The sequence below is a fragment of the Pan paniscus genome, chromosome 8 (genome assembly GCF_029289425.2).
Source record: "Pan paniscus chromosome 8, NHGRI_mPanPan1-v2.0_pri, whole genome shotgun sequence".
NCBI lineage: Eukaryota > Metazoa > Chordata > Mammalia > Primates > Hominidae > Pan > Pan paniscus.
Window position 1 is genome coordinate 60982603 of NC_073257.2, and position 23119 is coordinate 61005721.

The 23119-nt window shown below is 46.4% G+C and overlaps 1 protein-coding gene across 3 annotated transcripts in view; it reads left to right on the plus strand.

Annotated features, from left to right (window-relative positions):
• Positions 1-23119, plus strand: part of WDFY4 (WDFY family member 4) — a 300371-nt gene that overhangs the window by 32094 nt on the left and 245158 nt on the right. For all 3 annotated transcript variants that reach the window (XM_034930476.3, XM_057298884.2, XM_057298885.2), the window contains exons 3-11: positions 3084-3198; positions 4334-4440; positions 6498-6632; positions 8951-9140; positions 10540-10729; positions 12502-12659; positions 14180-14632; positions 17002-17106; positions 18959-19149. In XM_034930476.3, the coding sequence (XP_034786367.2) occupies positions 3084-3198; positions 4334-4440; positions 6498-6632; positions 8951-9140; positions 10540-10729; positions 12502-12659; positions 14180-14632; positions 17002-17106; positions 18959-19149 (1644 nt within the window). The remainder of the gene's footprint in view (positions 1-3083; positions 3199-4333; positions 4441-6497; positions 6633-8950; positions 9141-10539; positions 10730-12501; positions 12660-14179; positions 14633-17001; positions 17107-18958; positions 19150-23119) is intronic.

Below are 23119 nucleotides of genomic sequence, written 5' to 3' on the forward strand. Positions count from 1 at the left end.
AACATGTCTGAGTGGCAGTTGGCTTGCAGGTGGCAGCTATAAGTTTCGTAGATGTGCGAATGCTACTTTGGGTATGTGCACGCGTGTGTGAAGTAATTCAAACCTTGACTCTGCCACTTAACTGATTTCTCTTAAACTCCGGCTAAGCCTCAATTTCTATAAAGTAGGCATAGTAATAGTACAAACCTCAAAGGCTTGTTGTGAGGATTAGTGGAGCTAATGCATGGAAGTGTAATGCATAGTGTAAGTGTTTGGCATGGCACTGAGGCCCAAAACATTTAGTCATTGTTACTGTGTATCGTGGGTTTCATATTCGTTTCATTCACTTATCAAGTATGTGTTGGAGGTCTGCTATGTCCAACAGTGTTTAACAGTAATCCAGCATTTTGGTTGTTTTAGCAAAGTTCTAACCCGCTACTTTAAAAAAATTTACACAAGCAAATGCCAACCAAGTCTATTTATATAGTAGAAAAAATTCAGATCCATACAAAATTTTGTTCAAAACACATGAGTACTCACAAACCAGTATATAATAAATAAAACATTTCAGGTAAACCAAGCTCCCTGTGTACACATTCTATAGCTCATTCCCCTCCCTTTTCCTCCAATGGGGTTCTCTCTCTTGAATTTGGGGTGCCTCATTCCCTGGGTGGATGTTCACTTCTATTAGCTACATATAAGGCCATCAGTAACATGCAATCTAGTCTTACAGGTTTTTATAGACTCATACTGTAATATACTTTTACAACTTGCTTTTTCCAGTCAACATTCTATTTCTGGGATTCATCCATGTTGATGCATCTAGCTCCATTTGTTTTTCAGTACTATATAGTATCCTATTATATAAATATACCACAAATTATTCATTGTCTTATCAAAGCATATTTAGTAATTTTTCCCTCAGTTTTTCACAGCCACAAATAGTGCCAGACAAATATTTCCTGTCCAGTACATGTGCCAGCATTTCTTTAGGGAATATACCTAGGAATGAAATTGCCAGGTGGTAGAGTGTGTGCCCCTGTAACTTTATTGGATCAGGTTAAACCCTTCTTCAAAGTGTTCTTCCAACCGATACTCTGTCAGTAGCACATGGGGGTTCCTGTGATTCCCCCCATTCTCCTACGTTTAGTATTGTCAGGTATTTCATTTTTGCCAACCCAAAACATATAAAATATTGAGGTTTCAATGTGCACTTTATGGATCATTAATAATTTGTTATTTATTTTGTCTTACATAAATGATCTTTTTTTCAGTTGTCTATTTTGTTCTTTTTCTAAAAAGCAGGTTGTTTGCTTTTTTCTTATCTATTTTTAGGAGTCTGGATACTAATCCTCTGTCAGTGGCATGCATTGTGAATATTTTCTCCCAATTTGTGGCTTGCCTTTTCACTTTGTTTATAGAATCTTTTAATAAAGGGAAGATTTTTGAAGGCTTTTATGTTTTAACAAACATAATGCTACAGCAAGACACACATTAAAAATGTTTTTCCTCTTGGATTTTGAAGCCCTTCTTATCTTTCCTAGATGGAAGAGCTCAGCTTAAAAAAGAACTCATTCAGGTCTTTGAGCAGGAGCTTAAGTGAAAGTGGACGGTGGGTGGTGCTAGGTGGAAGCGGGGCAACCAAACTGCCTTCCATGGAGGCCACGGATGCCCGGAATGTGCACAGCAGCTGACCTTCCTGGTGGGAACCAGGCACAGGGAATCTCTCAAGAACTCAAGTCCTGGACCTAGGGCAGTCCCTCCACTCTGGCCATTGGTCTGGAATGAGCCCTTCTCATCGCAGGACTAGGAAACTTAGTCAGTCCTACTTAGCCAGTTCTACAACACAGTAGAACAAAGAGAAAAGGCCATCTGCCCAAAGACTTGGATGAAAAGCGGACTTACGAACAGGGCTGCTACAGAAATAGGGAGGGAATTCTGAAATAAGTCTGGCATTCCAAACAGAATTTTAAAACTCATGACTTCTACTAAATAGTATCCTAAATAATAAGGGGAAAAGTCTGCAGAAAAAGGTGATCAGGTGGGATAGAAATACAGAAGGGGCAGATAAGAAAGAATTTTAAGGAAACTGAAAAAGAGATTAAAAACAACAACTCGGACTGGAGAAGAATTTTTTAAGCCTGGAACTAAAGCCAGAAAATGTAAGAATAGATTGAGAAATTTGATTTCATAGGAATTTCACATTTCTGTATAGCAAAACCAAACAATAACAAATTAAAAGACAAAATGACAAACTCAAAATAACTGCAGTTATATTATGGCCTATCTAACATTTTTTATATACAAAGAGCTCTTTTAAATAAATAATAGTAAAATCCCTAAGAAAGTAATAGGGTAAGAATAGAAACAGGCAATCAAGAAACATGAAAAGAGGTTATCCACCCTAGGAATCAAAAGGCTGCCATTGAGATGAGATATTTTTTCGCTTCTGAAGTTTTTCATTAAGGATGAGAGAGCACAGCGATGCTCAGTGTTGCCGAGGGTGTAGAGAAACCTGTCTGCTCACGGGAGGCCTGGAGAGTCTAATCTGCTCAACTTTGTCTGGAAGCTGAGTTAGTAATATGTACTAAAGCGCTAGAAAATAAAAGCACACTCTTTAACTTGCAATCCCACTTTTTGGAATTTATCTAAAGGAAATAATCAAATGACTAAAATTGGGATATCTGTACAGGATTTGAAATGGTAAATGAGGAGAAACAGGAGGGGCTGGGTGAGGGCTGAGGAAGGGAGAAACCTGGAGAGGCACTCCTGGTGCTCCTATGGGGGCAGCGGGCACCTGGCAGGGCCATCCACCGACGCCAGATGCAGCAGGCTGTGGGGAAGGCGGTGGACTGGGCTCTGTGTGTTTGACATCTTAGGGGCTCGTGTTCAGGTGGGTGTCTGGGCAGTTAGAGAATCTGGAGGCATTGGTATAGGGATGATGGTTGAGGCTGTGAGGGTGGGTGACGTGGCGGCCTTTTGCATGCACCTGGGAAAGGAAGTCGAGCTGTCAGCTTGGGCTGGTGAAGGGTGGCATGGCAGGCAGTGCTCATGCCCTGCTTGTGGCATTGCTATCTCTGACCAAGTCCCATCTGCTGCTTCAGGCCTGGGAACACTCCGTGGGGATCATCTGCTTTCCCAGTCTCCAAAGGCTGGCTGAAGACGTGTCTGACCAGCTTGCCCAGCAACTCCAGAAGGCCCTTGTGGGGAAGCCTGCAGGTAAGAGCACGGAGGTGCTGGCAGACCCTCTACAGAGAGCAGTGCAGCCCTGCATGCCCTCCCAGGCCTCTCAGGCCCCCCTCTGCTTTCGCGTGGAGCTACAGTGTTGCCTGCCAAAGAGAAGTAGGCCCCACTCTGCCACTGAGTGCCTTAGGGACCAAGCGAAATGCAGGAGGAGGGAAGAGGGGTCGGGGAGCCTTGCTGTTCCTGGGACACAGACATAGACAAACACACACACTGCACATAATACATTATACACGGACACACATAGACACACTACACACAGATGCTATACACACACAGACACTACACACAGACATTATACAGAGATACACATAGACACACAGAGATACAGAGACACATACACATACACTACACACACAGACATACACACTACACACAGACACATACAGAGACTACTCACAGAAACTACACACAGACACACACTCTACACATGCAGACACACCCAGAACACACTACACACAGATATACACATAGGCACACACACACAGACACACTGCAACACAGACACACACACAGAACACACGGGACCACGGTCTCTGGGAGGAAGTGCTAGGATTGAAGATGCACCTGTGTGTTCAGTGGAGCTCTTGGTCCTGAAAAGACACAGAGGCCAAAGTGCATCTCTTGTGGGGCCTCCTGACTTGCATTCTTCCCCTCATGTGCGCTGGTCCCTGGAGGCAGGGCAGAATTTCACAGTGGCTGAGGGCCGAGGGTCAGGAGGAAATTCTAAGGGGAAGAAATTGCTCAGCATGGTGTAGATTTCAGGAATTCTTGCAACATAAGAGACTGTGTGATCCAGGAAGTAGGGGAAGATTCTGGATTGTGGGGAATCTGATAGCCGATTAGCTTGTTCTTACTCATTGGCAATCAGGAACCACTGATGGTTGCTAAACGGGGACGGTGGCACAAAAAACGCTGTCTTCCAAGGAGAATAGTCTGGCAGGGTGTGGAGCGTTTGGTAGAGATGCAGGTGGCCTTGGGGATGTGTAGGCAAGATGCCAAAGTCCTCTACAGATGCTCAGGCACATCTCCTGGGAAGAGGGGGCCCTGGATGGAGGGGAGGCTGAGTGGGCAGGTCGCTGTATGCCCTGCTGGTGACACTTTCTTCCAGAGCAAGCTCGGTTGGCAGCTGGACAGTTGCTGTGGTGGAAGGGGGACATGGATCAGGATGGCTACTTGCTCCTGAAGTCAGTGTACGTGCTCACAGGAACAGACTCGGTAAGTTTCAGACCATCAGCCTCTGCCCTGGGCACTGCTCATCCAGGTGCAGAGGGAGGTCCAGCACAGGGTGGTGGCATATCCCAAGAGGGTCATTCGTTTCATAAAACAGGTTTATTATTTCTCCTCCCTCCTCCCCTTCTGGTGTAGAACATGGACTTCAGAGTCTGAAATTCCCACCTTCCCAGTTGACAAGCTGTGTGTAACTGTGGCCAGATTGCTTTACCTTACTGCCCCTTGGTTGCATTTCTAATTTTAGGATTGGGGATAATAATGCCTCTTTTCTGGGGTTAGTGTGGGATTGATAACGGCTGATGTTTATTGACTACTTCCTACCTGTGGGGCAAGGCTGGGTGTGTCCCAGACATCGTCAGTTAATCCTCCCAAGGACCCTATGAGTCAGATCTTGGTGATGCCAGTGAGTGATGAGAATGCAGGCTTACCTACGCTGTGCACCTGCAGTCTATCTGATTCTAGAACCCATGCTCTGAGCCACTGTTCTTTATTTCTTCCTGTTAGAGTCAGCCTGAACGACATTCCCTGTAGGTACCTGTCTTGCCCTCGCCCAGAGATGAGGGCTCTCCTCTTTCTTCCCTTCCCACCCATACCCACCGCATGCCAGGAACACAGCAGGGAACCTGGGTGGCTGCTGCCCTCAGTGTAACTTCTCCAAATTCTTCCAGCTTCTACCTGCTAGCCAGTTCCAAAGCTGCTTCACTAGATGAACCCAGACATGAGATGGGCATTTGCAGCCATGCTTGGAAGGGTGATAGGAGCACATCACGCAGCCCTTGTCTGGGGCCAGGGGGTGGTACATGACCTGGGAAGTTAACTGAAGGGAGGACCTCCTGACACTTCTTCAGGTGAACTGCCTGCATCACTGTCAGGCACAGCAACCTGAAGCACAGCACGAGGGCTCATCACATGTGCCCCTGGGGAAAGGACTCTCTGCAGTCTAAGTGGTGACACATTAACCCAAGGGCTTGTTTTTCACTGCCTGTGCATGGTGCATCGGGGGTGAGGTGGGAGAAGGACAGGGAGAGCTGCCCTGAGGAGGTCAAGGTTAACAAGGAGTCAAATACATGGAAGACAGTACCTTGCACTGTAAACCTTTCTGGCCAAGGCTAGGACCAGCAGCCTGCATCTAGTCCTGATCCTGGCCCAGACTGTACATTCGTCCTTCTCTTTCTCTGACTTCCCCAACATGTCTGTCAGGTTAACCAGTGGAATGGGAAGTTGCATGGACAGCATTCCATAGGTTGACCCCACAGGTGTTCACATGTGTGCATGCACACACACACGTGCACACACACATGCATCATGCACACACACACACGTGCGTGCGCACACATGCACACACAGAAGGTGCAGGTGCAGTAATCCTGGTGGAGCTGCAGGCAAAGCCCCAGGAAGAAAGACCCCAGGAAGCTCCTGGCAGGCTGGTCTCCATCTCTGCAGACTTCCTGTCCTCTTGGCCTCTGTCTGGCAGCCCTGAGCTGTTTAGTTGAGTTGCTGGCTGTCTGATTGTCAGTCATCACCTATTGCACTCTTTGGACCTTGACGAGATCTGTCTGGGATCTAGATGAGAGGTTGGGGAGGGGCCTGATCAGGTCCTCACCATTGTTGCTCACACACATATTATCAGCCTCACCTTTGGACTGCTTTCCCTTCCTAATCATGAGGCCCTGGACCACAGTCACACAGTATGATTTGTTAGGAAGCCCTTATATTCTAATTTCTACAGTCCCTCCCCTTTTCCCTCCTTTCCACCCTCCCTCCCTCCCTCTCTCCCTCCCTCTCTCCCTCCCTTCCTTCCTTCCATCTATGAATCTTATAAAGGAGCTGTAGAGCACATAGTAAGCACTTTATATAAACTTAATCTTCACAGCCACCCTAGGTGCATCCTCTGGTTGTCAGCATTTCACACTTGAGGACTGGAGCCCAGAGGGACTGTCCCATGGCCTCACTGAAATGGCTGCAGGGGCATGATCCTGGGTCTGGGCTGACCTGCTTCTGCTGCCTTGCTGCCCGGGGTCACGTGTGCTCTTCTCTTGCAGGAGACACTGGGCAGGGTTGCTGAGTCTGGGCTTCCAGCCCTGCTCCTACAGTGCCTTTACCTCTTCTTTGTCTTTCCTCTGGACAAAGATGAGCTTTTTGAGAGTGATCTTCAAGTTCAAAAGATGTTCGTGCAGGTGAGTTCGAGGAGGGCCTCCAATTCCCTGGGTCAAAACCTCACTTCGGGGACAGACTCTCCAATGCTTCCCGTAGATGCTTTTGTCTTTCTCAGCCCTGGTTCCTGAACTCCTCTGTTCTCCCAGAGGGTCTAACCTCCCCCTCCCCTCCCCACCACTGCACAGTCTGCCCCACTAGCAAAATAGTAGCCAAAATTTTCTAAGTATAAGCTTTGTACCCACCCCTGTGCCACTGCCTCACATGGGTCACCTCCAGGATTGCTGTCTGCCATCCCAGGATGTAAGTAGTGTTGTCATCCTGGGTCCATACAAACTGAGGCATGGTGAGTGAGCATGGGGTCTGGGGTCATAGAAGTCTTGGGTGGGGCTGGGATTGGCACCCTTGAGTAAACTTGAGTTTACATGTTCTCGGTGCCTCTTCCTTCCTCTCAGAAGACATCTCAGGCCTCTAAGCATCAAATGCAATTTCCTTCTGTCATTCCCCATCTTTCCTCTTCTCTTTGACTGACTAACTTCTCACCTCCTTCCCCTGCCCACTTCCGGGCAGTTTCTGCTTTCTCACCTTCTGAGACGCTGAGCTCTCTAGATAACCCTTCCTGCTCCCTGAGCTTGCAGGGGACGGTATGGAGGATCGTGTGGCCCGGGAGGATACAGAGGACTGTGGGGCCCGTCGCTGTGTGTCCAGTGTCTGCAATGTCTCACACAGAGCAGGTGCTTGTGACTGTTCAGTGAATTCCCAAATGCAGCTGTCCATGGTACACACATGTCCACATTGGCATCCACGTTAGACGAATTCCCAAGCCCATTCCTCATTTCCAGAGGGTAGTGCATGAGTTCTGGCAGGTTCCATTAACAGTGGGTTGCCCTCTGAGCTGCATTTGTGGAAATGTAGGTGTCATCTGCTTGTATGTAAATCATATTCTAATTGGAGGCCAGGACGCTGCACCAGGCACTTTCACAAATGTTTACTGTGTGGCTTTTAGGTGCCCTGAAGGGAAGTAGTGCAGGGTCTGTCTTCGAGGTCTTCTGGGTATATGGACAGAATGTGTGCCACAGGGAATAGACCATTCCTGCATTGCTCAAGGGTTTCTGTTACTTCATTTCACAAAAATATACGGAGCCCCTACTGTGCGCAGCTCTATGGCAGACAGATGGTTGCTGCAGCAAGCATAGGGCTTCACTTTGAGAGGTGACAGAAGGATGAAGAAGTCAAACAAGGGGAAAACAATCCAGGAATAAGTGTGTTGTTAGCAATTAAAAAAATCGAGATGGGGCTTTTCTCTGTTGCCCAGGCTGGAGTGCAGTAGTTAGCAATTTTTTTAAGTGCTATGTAGGTAAAGCCAAAGGTATGCTGGGCAATGATGGTGAGAGGCTCTTATTTGTATGAGAGAAATCAGTGGAGTCTATTCTGAGGGCATGGCATTTAACCAGAGAGCTGAGGGTTGTCAGGGTCTGAGGAGGTAGCATGGCCCGGTGGGGTGGAGGAAGTGGAGAGGAGCAGAGAAATGGCAATGCAAGCCCAGGGACAGGTGAGACCTTCGTCACATGGCCACAGCTACCTGCAAGGGAGGCAGGGAAATGGGACCTACAGCTGTGGTCCATGATGCCCAGCTTCTCTCTGTATCAGACTAGAAGGGGAAAATGCCTTCATTCCCATGGAAGTAGCTTGTGATATTTGTCACACTGGCAGCAGGTCCTATTGGACCCCCAAGAGCCCAGGGGGGAGCTGCAGTGGATAAAGTGAGTGAGAAGGCAGTGCTAGTCCATGCAGGATGCTATGGGCCATGCTACGGTGGTGGGATTTTATCCCAAGTGGAGAGGGAGGTTGTGCAAGTCCCTCTGTTAGCCATCAGGAAAGGGGATTGGCGGGAACAAGGAACCCAGTTAGGAGGCTTTATGCTGACTCTTGTGGTCTCATGGAGAAGTAGAGTCTGAGTGTCAACAAGGAATTCTGAAACACTTCCCTTTTTAAATAGCACAAGGTTCTGTTAATTCTATACCTTAATTGTGGGTGACATTTTCTGGTATTCCCATTAAAAAGACACAAATTCAATTACTTCTTTATTATTCTGATTTGGAAGGGATAACAATTACTTGCATAGGGTTAATGCGGTCAGAATTGAGCCCCAGGCCCTGCCACCCTTTCCTAGGGGGCTCTGTTGACCCTGCTGGTCTGGGACAGAGGGTGACCCCATTCAATCCTGTCCTTCTCACAGAGACATGCTCATCAGTGCTCCAGAGAAGTAGGGAACAAATCCGTCTGAGGAAGGAGACTTCCTAACCAGGTCTCCTTGACTGTTTATCTTCTTATTTTTCAGATGTTGCTCAATATTTGCAGTGACTCTCAGGGCCTGGAGGGACTCCTCTCAGGAAGTGAGCTGCAGTCTCTGCTGATTGCCACGACCTGCCTTCGGGAGCACAGCTGCTGCTTCTGGAAGGAACCCACTTTCTGCGTGCTAAGGGCAATCTCCAAGGCCCAGAACCTCAGCATCATCCAGTACCTGCAGGGTATGGCCCGGGAGATTAGATGTGGGCTGTGGGCCATGCAAGGGCTTCCCTTGAACTCAGAGCAAATGCTGAGGGCCCACTTTCTACAGTGAGACTTGGGATGCTCTTGCAGCCTCTTATAGAATTTTGGGACCAAAGAAGAGATGAATGAGCAGCCATGTCTGGTAGATAATTCTACATGGCTTGGCTCCCTTCATGTAAGTGCTTTTCTTGTTCATTTTGCTGCTCCATTGGAGAAAGCAGGGATAGAGGATCTCACTATGCACACACTATCAATCAGACACTGTGCTGGGCCCCTTTGTACATTATCTTGCTTGTTTCTTTGAGATAGCTATTAATGCCATTTTAGAATGGGGAAAATAAACATTAAGACTAGTAGAAGAATTTTTCAAGGCTATTCACCTAGTGAGGAAGAGAATGCACTTTCAAACTTAAAGATGCCTGATTCCGGCACCCTCATTTATACACTGGGAACTATGGGTAGGGGTTAAGGCCAAAGACTCTGGAGCCAGACAGCCAGGACTGGACTCCAGCTCTGTCCTCATAGCTGAGTGATCTCAGGCACTTAACCATTGGGGTGCCTCAGTTCTCTCATCCGTAAAATGGGGATAATAATACTGCTGATCTTATTGGATTGTTGTGATTCTTTGCGGCTCTTCTGAGTCCTCGCAGCTGAGAGGCTGAGCTTGCATTATCTCAAGCTCTCATAGGTACTTTCTCTGATCCACTGGATTGGCTTCCCCAGCACTCAGAAGAGGCTTCTCTTGATGAGAGATTTCTAAAAACAGTGACCCATCCAAATGCAAATCTGAGGACCTCTCTCTTCAGACTCAAATCTTCCCCTGGCTCCGCACCACTCTGGTGGGGTAGCCAGTAAGCCCCATGGCCTGTCCCCTAGGAATGGGCCACACCCTCCTTCCTCTCTGTGGGCCACACTTCAGTGTTCCAATCCCCTGGCTTCTTCAGTATCCAAAGCACCCCATCTTTTTACCCTCTGCCTCCTCACATGTTCATACATCCTCCCCTGCATTTTTCATCAAGGTAATTTCTGCTCAGCTCCAGCATTGCCTCCTTAAGGTCTGAGATGAGCTCAGGTCTTGCATTTTACATCTCACTACCTAATGGACCTGGACTCCCCCTTCTTGCTGAGAATTAGGGACAGAGGGCTGAGGGGCTGCCTTCCTCTCCTGTGTCACCTGCTGGGCTTGCAGAGTGCAGCTGTCAGGATGGCACTTTCTCTGGGGTGGTCTTCCTGATCCAAGAGCCAGCAGAACATGTTTTGGATTAATTCCCATTCATGTCTTGACATGTTGTTTGGAGTAGGGTAGGTAGGTGGACCATGGCAGGAAAGCTCTTGCTTCCAAGCTCAGCAGGTCTCTCCTGTGCTTCGCTCCTGCAGCCACAGACTGTGTCAGGCTCTCCCTCCAGAACCTCTCCAGGCTCGCGGACACTCTCCCTGCCCCTGAAGTGAGCGAGGCTGTAAGCCTGATCTTGGGATTCGTGAAGGACTCCTACCCCGTCTCCTCGGCTCTGTTCCTGGAGTTTGAGAATTCAGAGGGCTATCCTCTGCTGCTCAAAGTGTTACTTCGGTAAGTGGCTGTGTTTGGTACGGGGAGAGCACAGGACCACCAAAGCCTTAGTCCTCAGAATCATTGGGGTGCTTTGGAGAAAAATAGATATAGCTCCATAGAACATGGCCAGAGAGACCTCTTATTTGCAAAAGTGATTCATTGTGCAGACAGGCGTGGGGACCACTTCCTTAGAGAATCAGTAGTTTTACAAAGTGTACTTGTAGGCACCTGTCACCTGCATGCCTGCTGGCCTGATTTTCCCCAGTCAGAACCCAAACAGAAGCCCTGTCTGTTGGAGGGCTTCTGGCACTGCTGTAAGCTGCCCTGCCTGTGTGCTTGGAGGGCTGGAAAGGTCTGGAAATGAACCACCTTCAGGAGCAGCTGCCCACCAATGACTGAAGGAACCAATGGGTGCACATCCAGCACAGCTGCCCTTGGGTGGGCTTGCTCTGCATTGCCTCCAGAGCTCCCCAGAAGGATTAGCTCCAGTGGCCCCATGAGGCGCTTGCTTGCTAATGCTCTTGGACTGGTTTCCTTCCCTTCCCTGTCTCACGTGGCCTCTCCCCTACTGGTGTTTTCTGGGATCAGCTCCCAAGTGAACTACCTCTTTCTCAAATCCTTGAAACATGGGAAACCCAAGCTCAGACACCGTTCAGCAGGGCCTGGGCTGGCTCCTTGCCTTCCACTCTGCCTTCCTGTATCATCTTCGAGTGGGGCCCAGGGATTACAGAGAGCAAGGGATTGAAATCAAAGAAATACCTTGATGGCCCAAGCTCCTCTGCTGATCTTGGGGAAGCTGCTATAGGGCAAGGCCACATACTTTCCCTTGGGCTTTGCTGGGCGAGAATGAGACACCCTTCTCCTCTGAGGGGTATATCTACTACAGCACTTCACACACTTCACTACAGAGCCAGGCTTCGAGCCTACATGCGGTGACTTGGACAAGGGGGCCAAAGTCCTTTGGTCCACCAAGTGTCCAGAAGGATGTGATTAAATGGCAATACCCTAGTGCCTTCCTCCAAAGGGACGCTAAGTGTAAATGCCCCTCTGGGCACATCACGTTTTGCATTGGTCTGGGCTGTGACCAGCTGACTATGATCCCCACGGAGGTCTGTGTCATAGCATTTCCTGAACAGATTTTTGGTTCATTGGGTGTTGAGTTTTCCCCAGAATTCTTGTGGAAGGCAGGAGAGGTGACAGGAACCTATTCCAGGGAGTGCCAAGAAGGTCCCATGTGGGCTCATTGGCTTTCCTTTTTGCCTTAACTGAAGTCACGCTGCAAGAACTTTTCCTCTGGAAATGGCAGGGCTGGAATAAGACTTGAGATGCCCTTCTCCACAAGAAGAGCAGGACAGCCTACCTGCCCATAATTAAAATACAAAAGCCACACTCAACCTTTAAATAAGCACAAGGAAGTCCGACTATTTCCCACACCGTTTTGTTGCAATGTTGAACTATTATATTACATCTCTCCTTTGGGAGGTGCCCTGATCTGCTGATGCCCTAACCACATGTCTTTTGGAGGTTCAGTCATGGAAAGTGACTTCCTGTGAGCAGATGGCATAGCTTTTCACAGGTTACAAATGCACTTCTTTGGATCTAAGACTGACATCTGCAGAGTGGTGTTTATCCAGGGAGCTCCCTTGCCTCTGAATTGCCTCAGGTGCAGACCTGTGGGGTCTTCCCCAGCTTGCGGATCCCCATTGGCTCTGTCTCCTTGAGAGCACCATGCACGCATGTGGATGCTCCATCCAGGAAGCACAGGGAGCTGGCCTCATCTGTTCCCCCAGGTATGATGGGCTGACCCAGAGTGAAGTGGACCCGCATCTGGAGGAGCTCCTTGGGCTGGTGGTGTGGCTGACGACCTGTGGGAGGTCAGAGCTGAAGGTGTTTGACAGCATCACTTACCCTCAGCTTGAAGGCTTCAAGTTCCATCATGAGGCATCTGGTGAGTCTTTCCTGTGTCTGGGTGACCGGAAGAGTCAGTGCTGAGCCCTGAGAAGGCTACAGAGGGTCTTCTCCTGATTCTTTGTGTACCTTTCAATGGTGCAGTAGGCTCTGATTCTGTCACAACCTTTGGGGAGGTTATGAATATCTCCCGTGAGACTTAGTGGAAACATTGCTTAATAAAGGCAAAGACTCTCTCAAATAACGGAGGCAGCCTCTAGTTCTCTCCCTCACCCCTGGTGTGATTTACTCTGCAACATTTGCTTATATAATGGGGACTGATGGCCCTAAAACAGCCATCCAGGTTCAGAGTCAGTGACTTCTCAGTACTTTGAGACATTGATTGATTGATGAACTCAATCAGCAGGCACGGATACTTTCTGTGTGGCAGGCACTCTGCCCCATGCTGGGTGCCAGTGTGAACAGGCCAGTTGTCTGCTCCCTAAAATTCCTCTGTAGAGACTGTCACATGTCCTTGAACCCTAGTCTGCTAGAGAATCGGCTAAGAAATGCATCAGGCACAGCCATGACCCAGCTCAGTCAGGAAACCTCGAACAGAGGGCCTGCTGGAGGGAGTTTTTAAGGCTAAGTGTGGGTTGTCTAGGTTGAGATGAAGGGAGAAAGTTTAAAGGCAGAAATGACAGTCTGGGGAATAAATGGTGGCCTGGATGGCTGGGTGAGTCTGGGAAGTGAGAGCTTCTGCAGAATAGAGGGAGGGAGGCCGCAGTGCTGCAGAGTTCAGGTTAAGAAGGGCCATTGGATGGGATGCAGTAACACATGGGGCACAGACATGGTTTAGGGGAGTGCCTGAATCAGACAGGAGTTTCACAAACATCTCTGTTATCTGAGGCAGAGAAGGCTGGAGGCAGGGAGCTTTCTGACAAAGTGTCTCCTGGGGGAGAGAGAATGAGGCTTAACCTTCAAGCTGGAGGAAAAGGTAGGGGTGGGTCAGGAAAGTGTAATTATTTATCAGCTTGTCTAGAAACAAAACTGATTTTGCTAGTAATCTCCAACATCATTTGATTTTAATCTGCTGAAACCAATCCTCCTAGCCCAATGCTGTCCAATGAAAATACAATGCAATGCACGTTATATCATTTTAAATGTAAATTTTAACTTTAAATAAGAAGAAACAAGTTAAATTATTTTTGATAATATATTTTATTTAACTCAATGTATCCCAAATATTACCATCTCAATGTATGGCCAATAGAAATAATTGTCAACAAGATATTTTGCATCATTTCCTTTGTATTATCTTTTTGAAATCTAATGTGTATTTGATGTTCACGGCACATGTCAGTTCAGAGTGGCCACAGTTTGAGTGCATCTTGGCCCATGCTGCACTAGCCTTCTTCATACCCCAGGTGGCTGGCTTTTCTGGACTTCTGATGGACATGTGCCCATAGGAGTTAGAACACAGAAACTTCAAATGGCATGCCCTCTTAGTAATGAAAACATCTATTTGTAGACACAGGCAGGAGAAATGACTTGTAAGATCATTCTTGTTTTCCTCCTCAGGGGTGACTGTTAAGAATCTTCAGGCCTTCCAGGTCCTACAGAATGTTTTCCACAAAGCCAGTGACTCTGTCCTCTGCATACAAGTCTTGTCAGTCATCAGGACCATGTGGGCCTGGAATGCTCGAAACTTCTTCCTGCTGGAGTGGACCCTGCAGCCCATCTCGCAGTTTGTAGAGATCATGCCCCTCAAGCCGGCCCCAGTGCAGGAACACTTCTTCCAGCTTCTAGAGGCCCTGGTGTTCGAGCTGCACTACGTGCCTCATGAGATCCTGCGAAAGGTACAGCATCTGATCAAGGAGAGCCCTGGGCCATCCTGCACCCTCATGGCCCTGCAGAGCATCCTCAGCATCGCTGGTGGGGACCCCCTCTTCACCGACATCTTCCGGGACTCAGGGCTCCTGGGCCTGCTACTGGCACAGCTTCGGAAGCAAGCCAAGATCATGAGGAAGTCAGGTGCCACTGGGTGCATTGGGAGGGACGGGCAGGGGTCAGTGTCAGCCAGGCCTCATATTTGGGCCAATCTGGCTGCCCATCAAATGCAACAGAAAGTGAGCATGCCCATGTCACTGGGAAAGTATGCTTGGGACACACAGTTTCACAAAAGACAGGCAGCCACCCAGTCTTCCCAATGAAGAAGTGAAAGGGATGGGTGAACCTGGGGCTAACTCAGGCCTTGTGAATTCCCAGGTTTTAGATATCTCTTGTCCTAGACATTGTGTGGGTGTATAGACAGGGAGACTGCAGGGGTCTGACAGCTCCTCAGGAATGGGAGCTCAGAGAGGCCTGAGGTTTGGGGTCCCTCCTGGGGTCTGCTGGGATATGGCTTCCTAGCTCACTCTGTTCACTTTGCACTGTTGGCTCAGTGGTCTCCCACTGGGAGAGAGCTCCTTGGGGTCTTGCTGGCCCAGCACGCCCCTCCAAGTCTTGGTGCCCTGCTGGGCTGCATACCTGTGGCTCCTTGGCAACATTCCCTTGCCCCTACTTGGCCCCTGCACCCTGGAGTCTCAATCCCAATAGCCTCTGCTGTCCCCTGAGGCTTTAGGGTCTCATGAGGGTGCTTGGGGGCTCAGGGGTTGGGCTCTTGCACTGCCTCACCATGCTCCCCAGCACATATCCTACTGGAGTCACTCTATGTGGTGGTCTTTAACTACCATCTCCGTTGACTTTCCGATAGGAAGCAAAGTGTGGAAACTCCTTCCCCAGCTCCTCTGGTCTTTCCCTCAGTCTGTCTACACCTGCTGCTCTGGGAAATCAGCCTGGAAGAGGGACACCAGGACACAAGAATCTGGATGCTTACTCTGCCCACCTTCCCTCCTTTCATTCTCCTTCTCCCACTGCACTGGCTGGAAGGGTCAGGGAGCTCTCTAGCCTTTGGCTGCTTCTGTAATTCTGCTTCAGACTTAAGCCAAGGTCACCAGTCTGTCTGTTTCCTGGGCCTCTCTGAGGGAAAGGAGCTAAGGGCTGGAATCCTGGCCATGCTACTGACAAACTGAGTGATCTTGAGAAAGTGACTTAACCCGTATGAGCCGTGTCTTCCTCGGTAAAACAGGGTAATGATGTTGACATCATTGGAATGTTGTGAGATTTTAACAAGGGAATCTCTGAAGAGGACCCACTGCTGTGCCTGGTGCATAACAGGGGCTCAAGAAACATCAGTCACCTTGTCCCTATAGTTCCAGTGCTACTGCCATAGACTGAGACAGACACCCAGGGAGGAGCTCAGGCGTCTTATGGAGGCCAGGATGGACCCAGCTCCTCCCTGGGAGTGTTTGCAAATAGGATCAGGACTGCGGAGGATGAGCCCAAGGGATGGTTTTTGTGTCTGGGCCTCTGGGCCAAGCCCTGGACAATATTTTATGAGTTACTTTCTACTGCTTAGTAACTTCTGTCCTTAAATCCCATCTTGAATGAAGTTAATGTATTGCTTCATCCGCTTTCCTTGGTGTTTAAATGAGAAATCTTTGCACCGTCTCTTTGTTTGGTGGTTCTGTCTTATCTTAGCTGGTATTTCTTTTCAGCAGCCTAACATTGAATTTGCTTTTAAATGCAATTCCAGACCCATGACCACTCCTAGGAGAAATTAAACTTTTTTGTGAGCTCATGCATCTAGATTTACTTCGTACTTTATATTGTTAAATGTGTCTTGTTGTTTCTTAGATACTCTGTCTCCTGGTTTATAAACTCTATTTTCATTCATTCATTCATTCATTCATTCCCCAAATAAGTATTGAGCTTCCAATTTGTGTCAGGCACTTTGCTGGCATGGGGATTCAAGGTGAATAAAGAGATCTGATTTTGCCCTCATGGGTCTACTGGGATCACCTATTTACTCCAGGTTCTCTTGAGCTTCCCCGTGACTCAGGAATGAGCAGGCAGTCATCCCTCCCAAGGATGAATGGCAAACTGTAAAAGTGGCCAAAGGAAAATTAAGAAGGCAGGGCTCTGTGTATCATCTGGGGTAATGCTTCTCAAAGAGCAGTCCCTGGACCAGCCCCATCAGCATTGCTTGGGAACTTCTCAGAAATGCAAATTATAGAACCCCATCCAAGAACTACTACATCAGAAATTCTGGGGATGGGACCCAGCATGGGGCTCTGGGTTTTAACAAAATAAGCCCTGCAGGGAATGCTGATGTGCTCAAAATGGAGAACCCCTGCTGTAGGGGGTAACAGCCTTCTATCTTACTAATTGGGATACACACTCCCTTATGATGAAAGCATTATATTCACATCTCCTTAAGAGGATAGAAAGCTGGAGTCAGAGATTTGGGGTCATACCACATGTACTTAATTTTTTTTGTTGTTTCTTCTTCAATATGGCAGGAAACAAAGTGTCCACTCCTGGTGTTCAGGATCCAGAAAGAGAACTCACCTGTGTGATGCTGAGGATTGTAGTCACACTTCTGAAAGGCTCAGTGAGGAATGCAGGTAAGGATGGTGCCAAGTTTGCCTCATCACTGCTTGGTAAAACATGAACTCTTTCCTGGTTATTTATGGCAGTGTTCACAGGTTATACTCAAGGAGTAACCAATACACAGCGTTAGCTGTGGCTAATGCTCCTCTCTTGGCCGATGTTCAGTGATCATCAGTAAATTCGTAGATACTATACCTCTGTTGACACTTTTCACTTCTAAGGTTGCTAAATAAAGTTGGTGACAAAAAGACTATGCTCAATCTAACATTTTCTAAATTTACAAGAAAAATTTATTAGTGTCCTGCTGCACTGACTGTAGATGCTTTTTAATTTTTTTTAGATCCAAAGAGTAACATACGGACAAAGAAATCTAGCCATTTTAAAGAAATGCAATTTGTTGTGCTCTCATCAGACATGATGCACTTAGCAATGTAATCCATTCAAATTTTCTTTTAGCGTCCTAAGATCATGTGGCTTCTGGGTTTTAAAAATAATATGTGCATATATATATATATAATGACATAGACACACCAACATCATATCAGTGGGTTTGGTGATTTAGGCATCTTTATCTGAGGCCTTCACAGAGTAACTATAGCTAATGTAAAAAATTATTTCATTATGGCAGAGAGAGAGTCTTTAACATTTAGTCTGCAAAAGGTTCCCCGGAGGTGCTGGCTAAATGCACATTCCTAGGCTCACATCCAGACCTTTAATTAATGGTCAGTCAAGGTGGAGCTCAGGAATCTACTTTTTTTTTTTTTTTTTTTTTTTTTTTGAGGCAGAGTCTTACTCTGTCACCAGGCTGGAGTGCAGTGGCATGATCTTGGCTCACTGTACCCTCCACCCTCAGGGTTCAAGCAATTTACCTGCCTCAACCTCCCGAGTAGCTGGGACTACAGGCGCACGCCGCCATGCCCGGCTAATTTTTTTTTTTTTTTTGGTATTTTAGTAGAGACAGGGCTTTACCATGTTGACCAGGCTGGTCTCAAACTCCTGAGCTCAGGCGATCTGCCTGCCTCAGTCTCCCAATGTGCTAGGATTACAGGCGTGAGCCACCACGCCTGGCCAGGAATCTACTTTTAAACATGCTTTCAAGGTGATTTCCATGTCAGAGGTACCTAGCCCATAATTGGAAAAATCCTGTCTGCTCAAATCTCCATCAAGCCATTTGAAGGATCCAGTTGCCTCCTAGTTTTTATTCCACATGGATTACTCCAATATCAATCCTGGGGAAAAAATGCTTGGAATTACTTTTAAACAAAAATATATCACCTGTCAGGTTTCTTTAATTTTCTCCCCAAGGAACTATCTAGAAATTAAATATATTCTTAGCTTAAATTGTGGTTTGCTTTCTATATGAATTTTGGCAGAGAGAAGAGAGAAAATTGTCATTGGCTCTGGGGAAGAAATTATGGGGAAATCAAGGGAGAGGTAGATCTAGTTAAAGCTTTTATTACTTAGGTTTCTATTTTTTTTTTCTTTTTTTACCCCAGGAATTCATGACACTATTATTAACTTTAGTCACCATGTTGTACAATAGATCTCTTAAACTTATTTCTCCTTTCTTGAATGTATCTCCTATGGGGAGATGTTAGTCATTTTTTTTTTTTTTCAAAAATAAGATTCTCATTGGAGAAGAAAGCAGTTTTTTAAAAAAATCATCAGATCCACAGTTTCTTTTTTCTGCTTCTCACTTTAACAGTGGGTATGGGTTACCAAAAAATTTACCAGTGAGCAAAAGAGAAATATAAAAAATAGCAAAATGAAGTTTGAAAATTATAAGACAAAGCTTTTCTTTTGATTGAAACTGAAGTGGCAAGGTTCCCCCTTGCCCTAGCCCCATTCTGTCTGTCTGATCCTTAGTTGTCCTGAAGGACCACGGCATGGTGCCCTTCATCAAGATCTTCCTGGATGACGAGTGCTACCGGGAGGCCTCGCTCAGCATCTTGGAGCAGCTTTCAGCCATCAACGCCGAGGAGTACATGAGCATCATTGTGGGTGCTCTATGCTCATCCACTCAAGGGGAGCTGCAGCTGAAACTGGATCTCCTGAAGGTGATTTCAAGTCCTCCTTTGAGGTTGGCTTCCCTGTGGATATGCACCAAGCGATCCACATTTGCTCAGGCATTTGTATTCATGTAATTCAATTAGCCACTGTATGTGGCAGGCAGTACCTTGTATTAGGTAGTGTCAGGTGCTGTAACAAATAAATCCCATATCCTCAGTAGCCTGGTACATTTGAAATTTCTTTCCAACATACAGTCCAGTCAATGATTGGTGACTGTCATTAAGGAACTACCATCACCTGGGCATCTAACTTGGCCAGCAGACAAGGGAAGAGAGACCATGGGGAACTGCATAAGGCATTTTCAGTCAGGCCTAGAACTGGCACGGGTTATTTTCTGTCCAATTTTCTTTAGGAAGAACTTTGGGCAGGACTCACCTGGATGCAAGGGATGCTAGGAAATGTTTTTCCTGGCTAGGCAGCTACTTCCCACAACACTGTAAACTATGGAAGTGCAGCTCAAATCAGCAATGGCCAAGTAGCTGCCTTGTTGATCTGATGAGCATTTATTGAGCATCTAACCCATTACCAGGGCTGATGAAGAGTACCTGGGGCTTATAGTCAATTATGATACAACCCTTGCCCTCTGGGAGCTCATAGCCTGGTTCTAATAAGTAAGCAATAGTTACATTGCAGTGTGGTGGATGCATTGGTTAGACACTGAGGGCAGGTTGCTATGGGAACACAGAAGTAGGAGAGACCAATGCTACCTTACCTGGTTGAGGAAGGCCCACTGGGGAGAGAACCTGTGAGCTGTGAAAAAGAAGCAAAAGGCAGTCAGAGGTGTGGAAACAGGGGGCACAAAGGGACAAGTGAGGCAGGGTTATCATGTTTGGGCAACAGAGATATAAGTGTATGTTTTTGTAATATTGTTAACATTCATCAATTTATCTTAAAATAGTTAAATACATATAACAAATATCATTCTTGCCATCTCTTCTGCCTTACAACTTTCACAGTTTTGTTGCTGTTCCTTTTTTACATAGCTTTTGTCTTTGTGAGTTTATGACTTTTAAAAAGGATTGCTTGAGTGATCCTCCCACCTCAGGCTCCTAAGTAGCTAGAACTATAGACATGTGCCACCACGCTTGGCTAATTTTTGTATTCTTTGTACACAGGGGGTCTTGTTATGTTATCTAGTCTGGTCTTCAACTTCTGACCTCAAGCAGTTCTCCCACCTCAGCCTCCCAAAGTGCTAGGATCATAGGTGTGGGCCACCGTGCCCGGCCAACACGCTCATGTTTCATTAACATGATATATTTGATTGTTGGTGAATTAAAAAAAAAAAGTGAAGTTGTTCTGATTTCCAAAATTAGGTCAATCATCAACCTAACTTACTTAAGCCTATCTCTATGCAAAACCTTTTTAACATTTAGAGAATGGGGTTTGTTTCATCATACTTACTTTATTTCTCTGCACATTCGATGTCAGACATTGATGTGAGCTGTTCCAGTTATTATGTGGCCTAAGCCAGCAGTGATTGGTGTGGCCAAAGCATTGCGTGGTCCATCCAAAAGTGGCGTCATGACCATAATCATCATGTTTCACAGATGACAAGAACCCAGCCAGTGATTTAATTGCAGGGCCATAGAATCAGTGGAAGTGATTTGTACGAAACAAAAAAAGGAAAGTTAAATACCTTTTGAAAGACACTTGAATCCCATGATTACTTGAGGTAAAGGGAGTGAGAGGGATGGGTGAAGCAGAGAGTAGGGTAAGGGAGAGATATATCAAAAATAAAGAAAATATCGGAGCTAGGAATTACCTTAGATTCATGTGGTCCAATCTCTTAATGTTAAAGGCAGAGAGACATCCAGAGAGCTTCATTGACTAAATTAATCTTGCACAACTGCTAAATGGTGAAGTTGAGTTTGAATCTAAGGTGAGCAACTGAAAACTGAGAGATCACTCCACTTCACTGCGCTGTTTGGTACATTTTCCTTCATATGTCCATGTTCAGCGTGACTGGCATGTTCTGACAGGATAGGAACAGGGAAGGCATGTCCTAACCAGTCAGGCTTGTGATTTTCTATTGGGTGAATAATTGTTCCTGACAGTGCCATATTGAAAGCCAAACAGATCCACAGAGAGGAAAGTTTTGCTTTTACTTTGCTTGGAGAGTAAAAGTATTTTTGTGTCCAATGTAGAAAAGAGTGATCTGCTTTGCTCATAGAAAGTTCCTTTTGTTTACTCTGTAGCCCAGAGGCATCGTATTGGAGTGTCAGCCCTTGGGCAATAGGACTAAATGTCTAGAATTAGTAATGTAAAGTTGTTATGGTGTTTTACAGATTCAATATCATTTCAGAATCACAGTTATCAAGAGAGCACATAAGGGAAGAACACTGGTGAGCTTATTTAATGAAGTCATAGCCTGCACTCAATGTGCTATCTTCTCCCTGGGTGCCAAGTCACTGCTGGGCAGTTGGAGGGCCCAGGAGCTGGCATTGTTTTCCAAGGGCTAGGGCTGTCACACTACTGCTCTAGGGGGCACTTGGGAGGAATGGAACCTCTTCCAGACTCGCCCACCACTGAGTCACATGAGCAAGTGGTGAAGGTTTGCTGGAATCAGATGTGAGATCTACATTTGTTTCTAAGTCATCATGGGAACCCCCTGAAACTTTGGAACGAAGATGCTAAGTGAATTGCTTCTCACTGGATCTCTCTCTTTAGAAGGTGAGAGCCAACTCTGCCCATAGGGACTGTTTCTACAAAGTGTGTCTGAGTGGGATGAGAGGGTGCCCCTTCTTATAAAGGTTTCCCATCTCCGAAGTGCATTCACAGCATGCCATCACTCTGCATCCCTTCCCTGTGGTCTGTCTGCCAGCCACTCTGGAGAAGCAACTTAGGGCAGTTATTTCAAACACCAGTGGCACTTCCATACCAACACTGAAGAACATGTGACTTCACCACCTAATTCTGGCAAATGATAACTGAGTTAAAGAATAATGTAAGCAAATGAATTTCCTCTCCTTGGCCGGTGGGACTGTGATTGGGTTATGCACAAATTCAGATTGATTTGCTAATATACATTTAGCTGTTCAACTCTGAGCTTAATTGCATTACCTCACCGGTCTTCCAGCATGACACATGGAAAATTATGAGGAATAACAAATAATAGAATGTGAAATAAATCCTGTTAGTCCTAACGTAGTTAGCGCTTTGCAGCAGACATCCATTTTATAGATTCAAGCTGGAGGAATACTAACTCAGAGACGATGACATGGTAACTGAGTTAGGATGAGAAAATGTGCTTAACGCTGACCTTTCTTGAAATGTGTCAACCCCAGCCTGATTACTTTGACTTCAGCTGATTAAATTTACTCCCCTCCGCAGACTGAAAACCCTATGTGATGCATTATCATGCAAAGTTGAATGACAGTAATGGAGACCCTCCTCCTAGACTCCCCGTTCCTGACAAATCATTTCCCGAAGTAGTGAAGTATTTATTTTCCTTTATGATAGAAATGTTTCTCTTTAGATGCTATGAAATTAAGCCTTTGTAATTGGATTTTGGACTCTTTACTTTATGACTCTGCAAATATGAAATTAACCCCATCCCAAGAAATAATAGAGGAGTCTAAGTTCTAATGAGATTACCCCCATTTTAGATAATGACTCTGAATTTAATAAATCAAACAAAGCAACAATTAAGGACAGCCATTCCTTCCTCCTCTCCCTCCCAAGAGGAGGAAAAGAAAATAACCATCTAGGAATTATAGGTGACAAACCCACTGAGAGACACAGATCATAATGAGGGTGATTATTGGGTTGCTTTGCTTTTTAAAATATCTGCTTCAACACTCTTTGAGTGATGGAGTTCTTTTAAGCAATATTCAGCATCAAATTGGACAATTGAATTGGGAGGGGGTTCCTTGGGGGAAGAGGGGTTTATAGTGGTCACCCAGCACTCAGGCGATTGTCTGTAATCTGATCAGTTTTGTTTTTTAATCATTCTCCCTT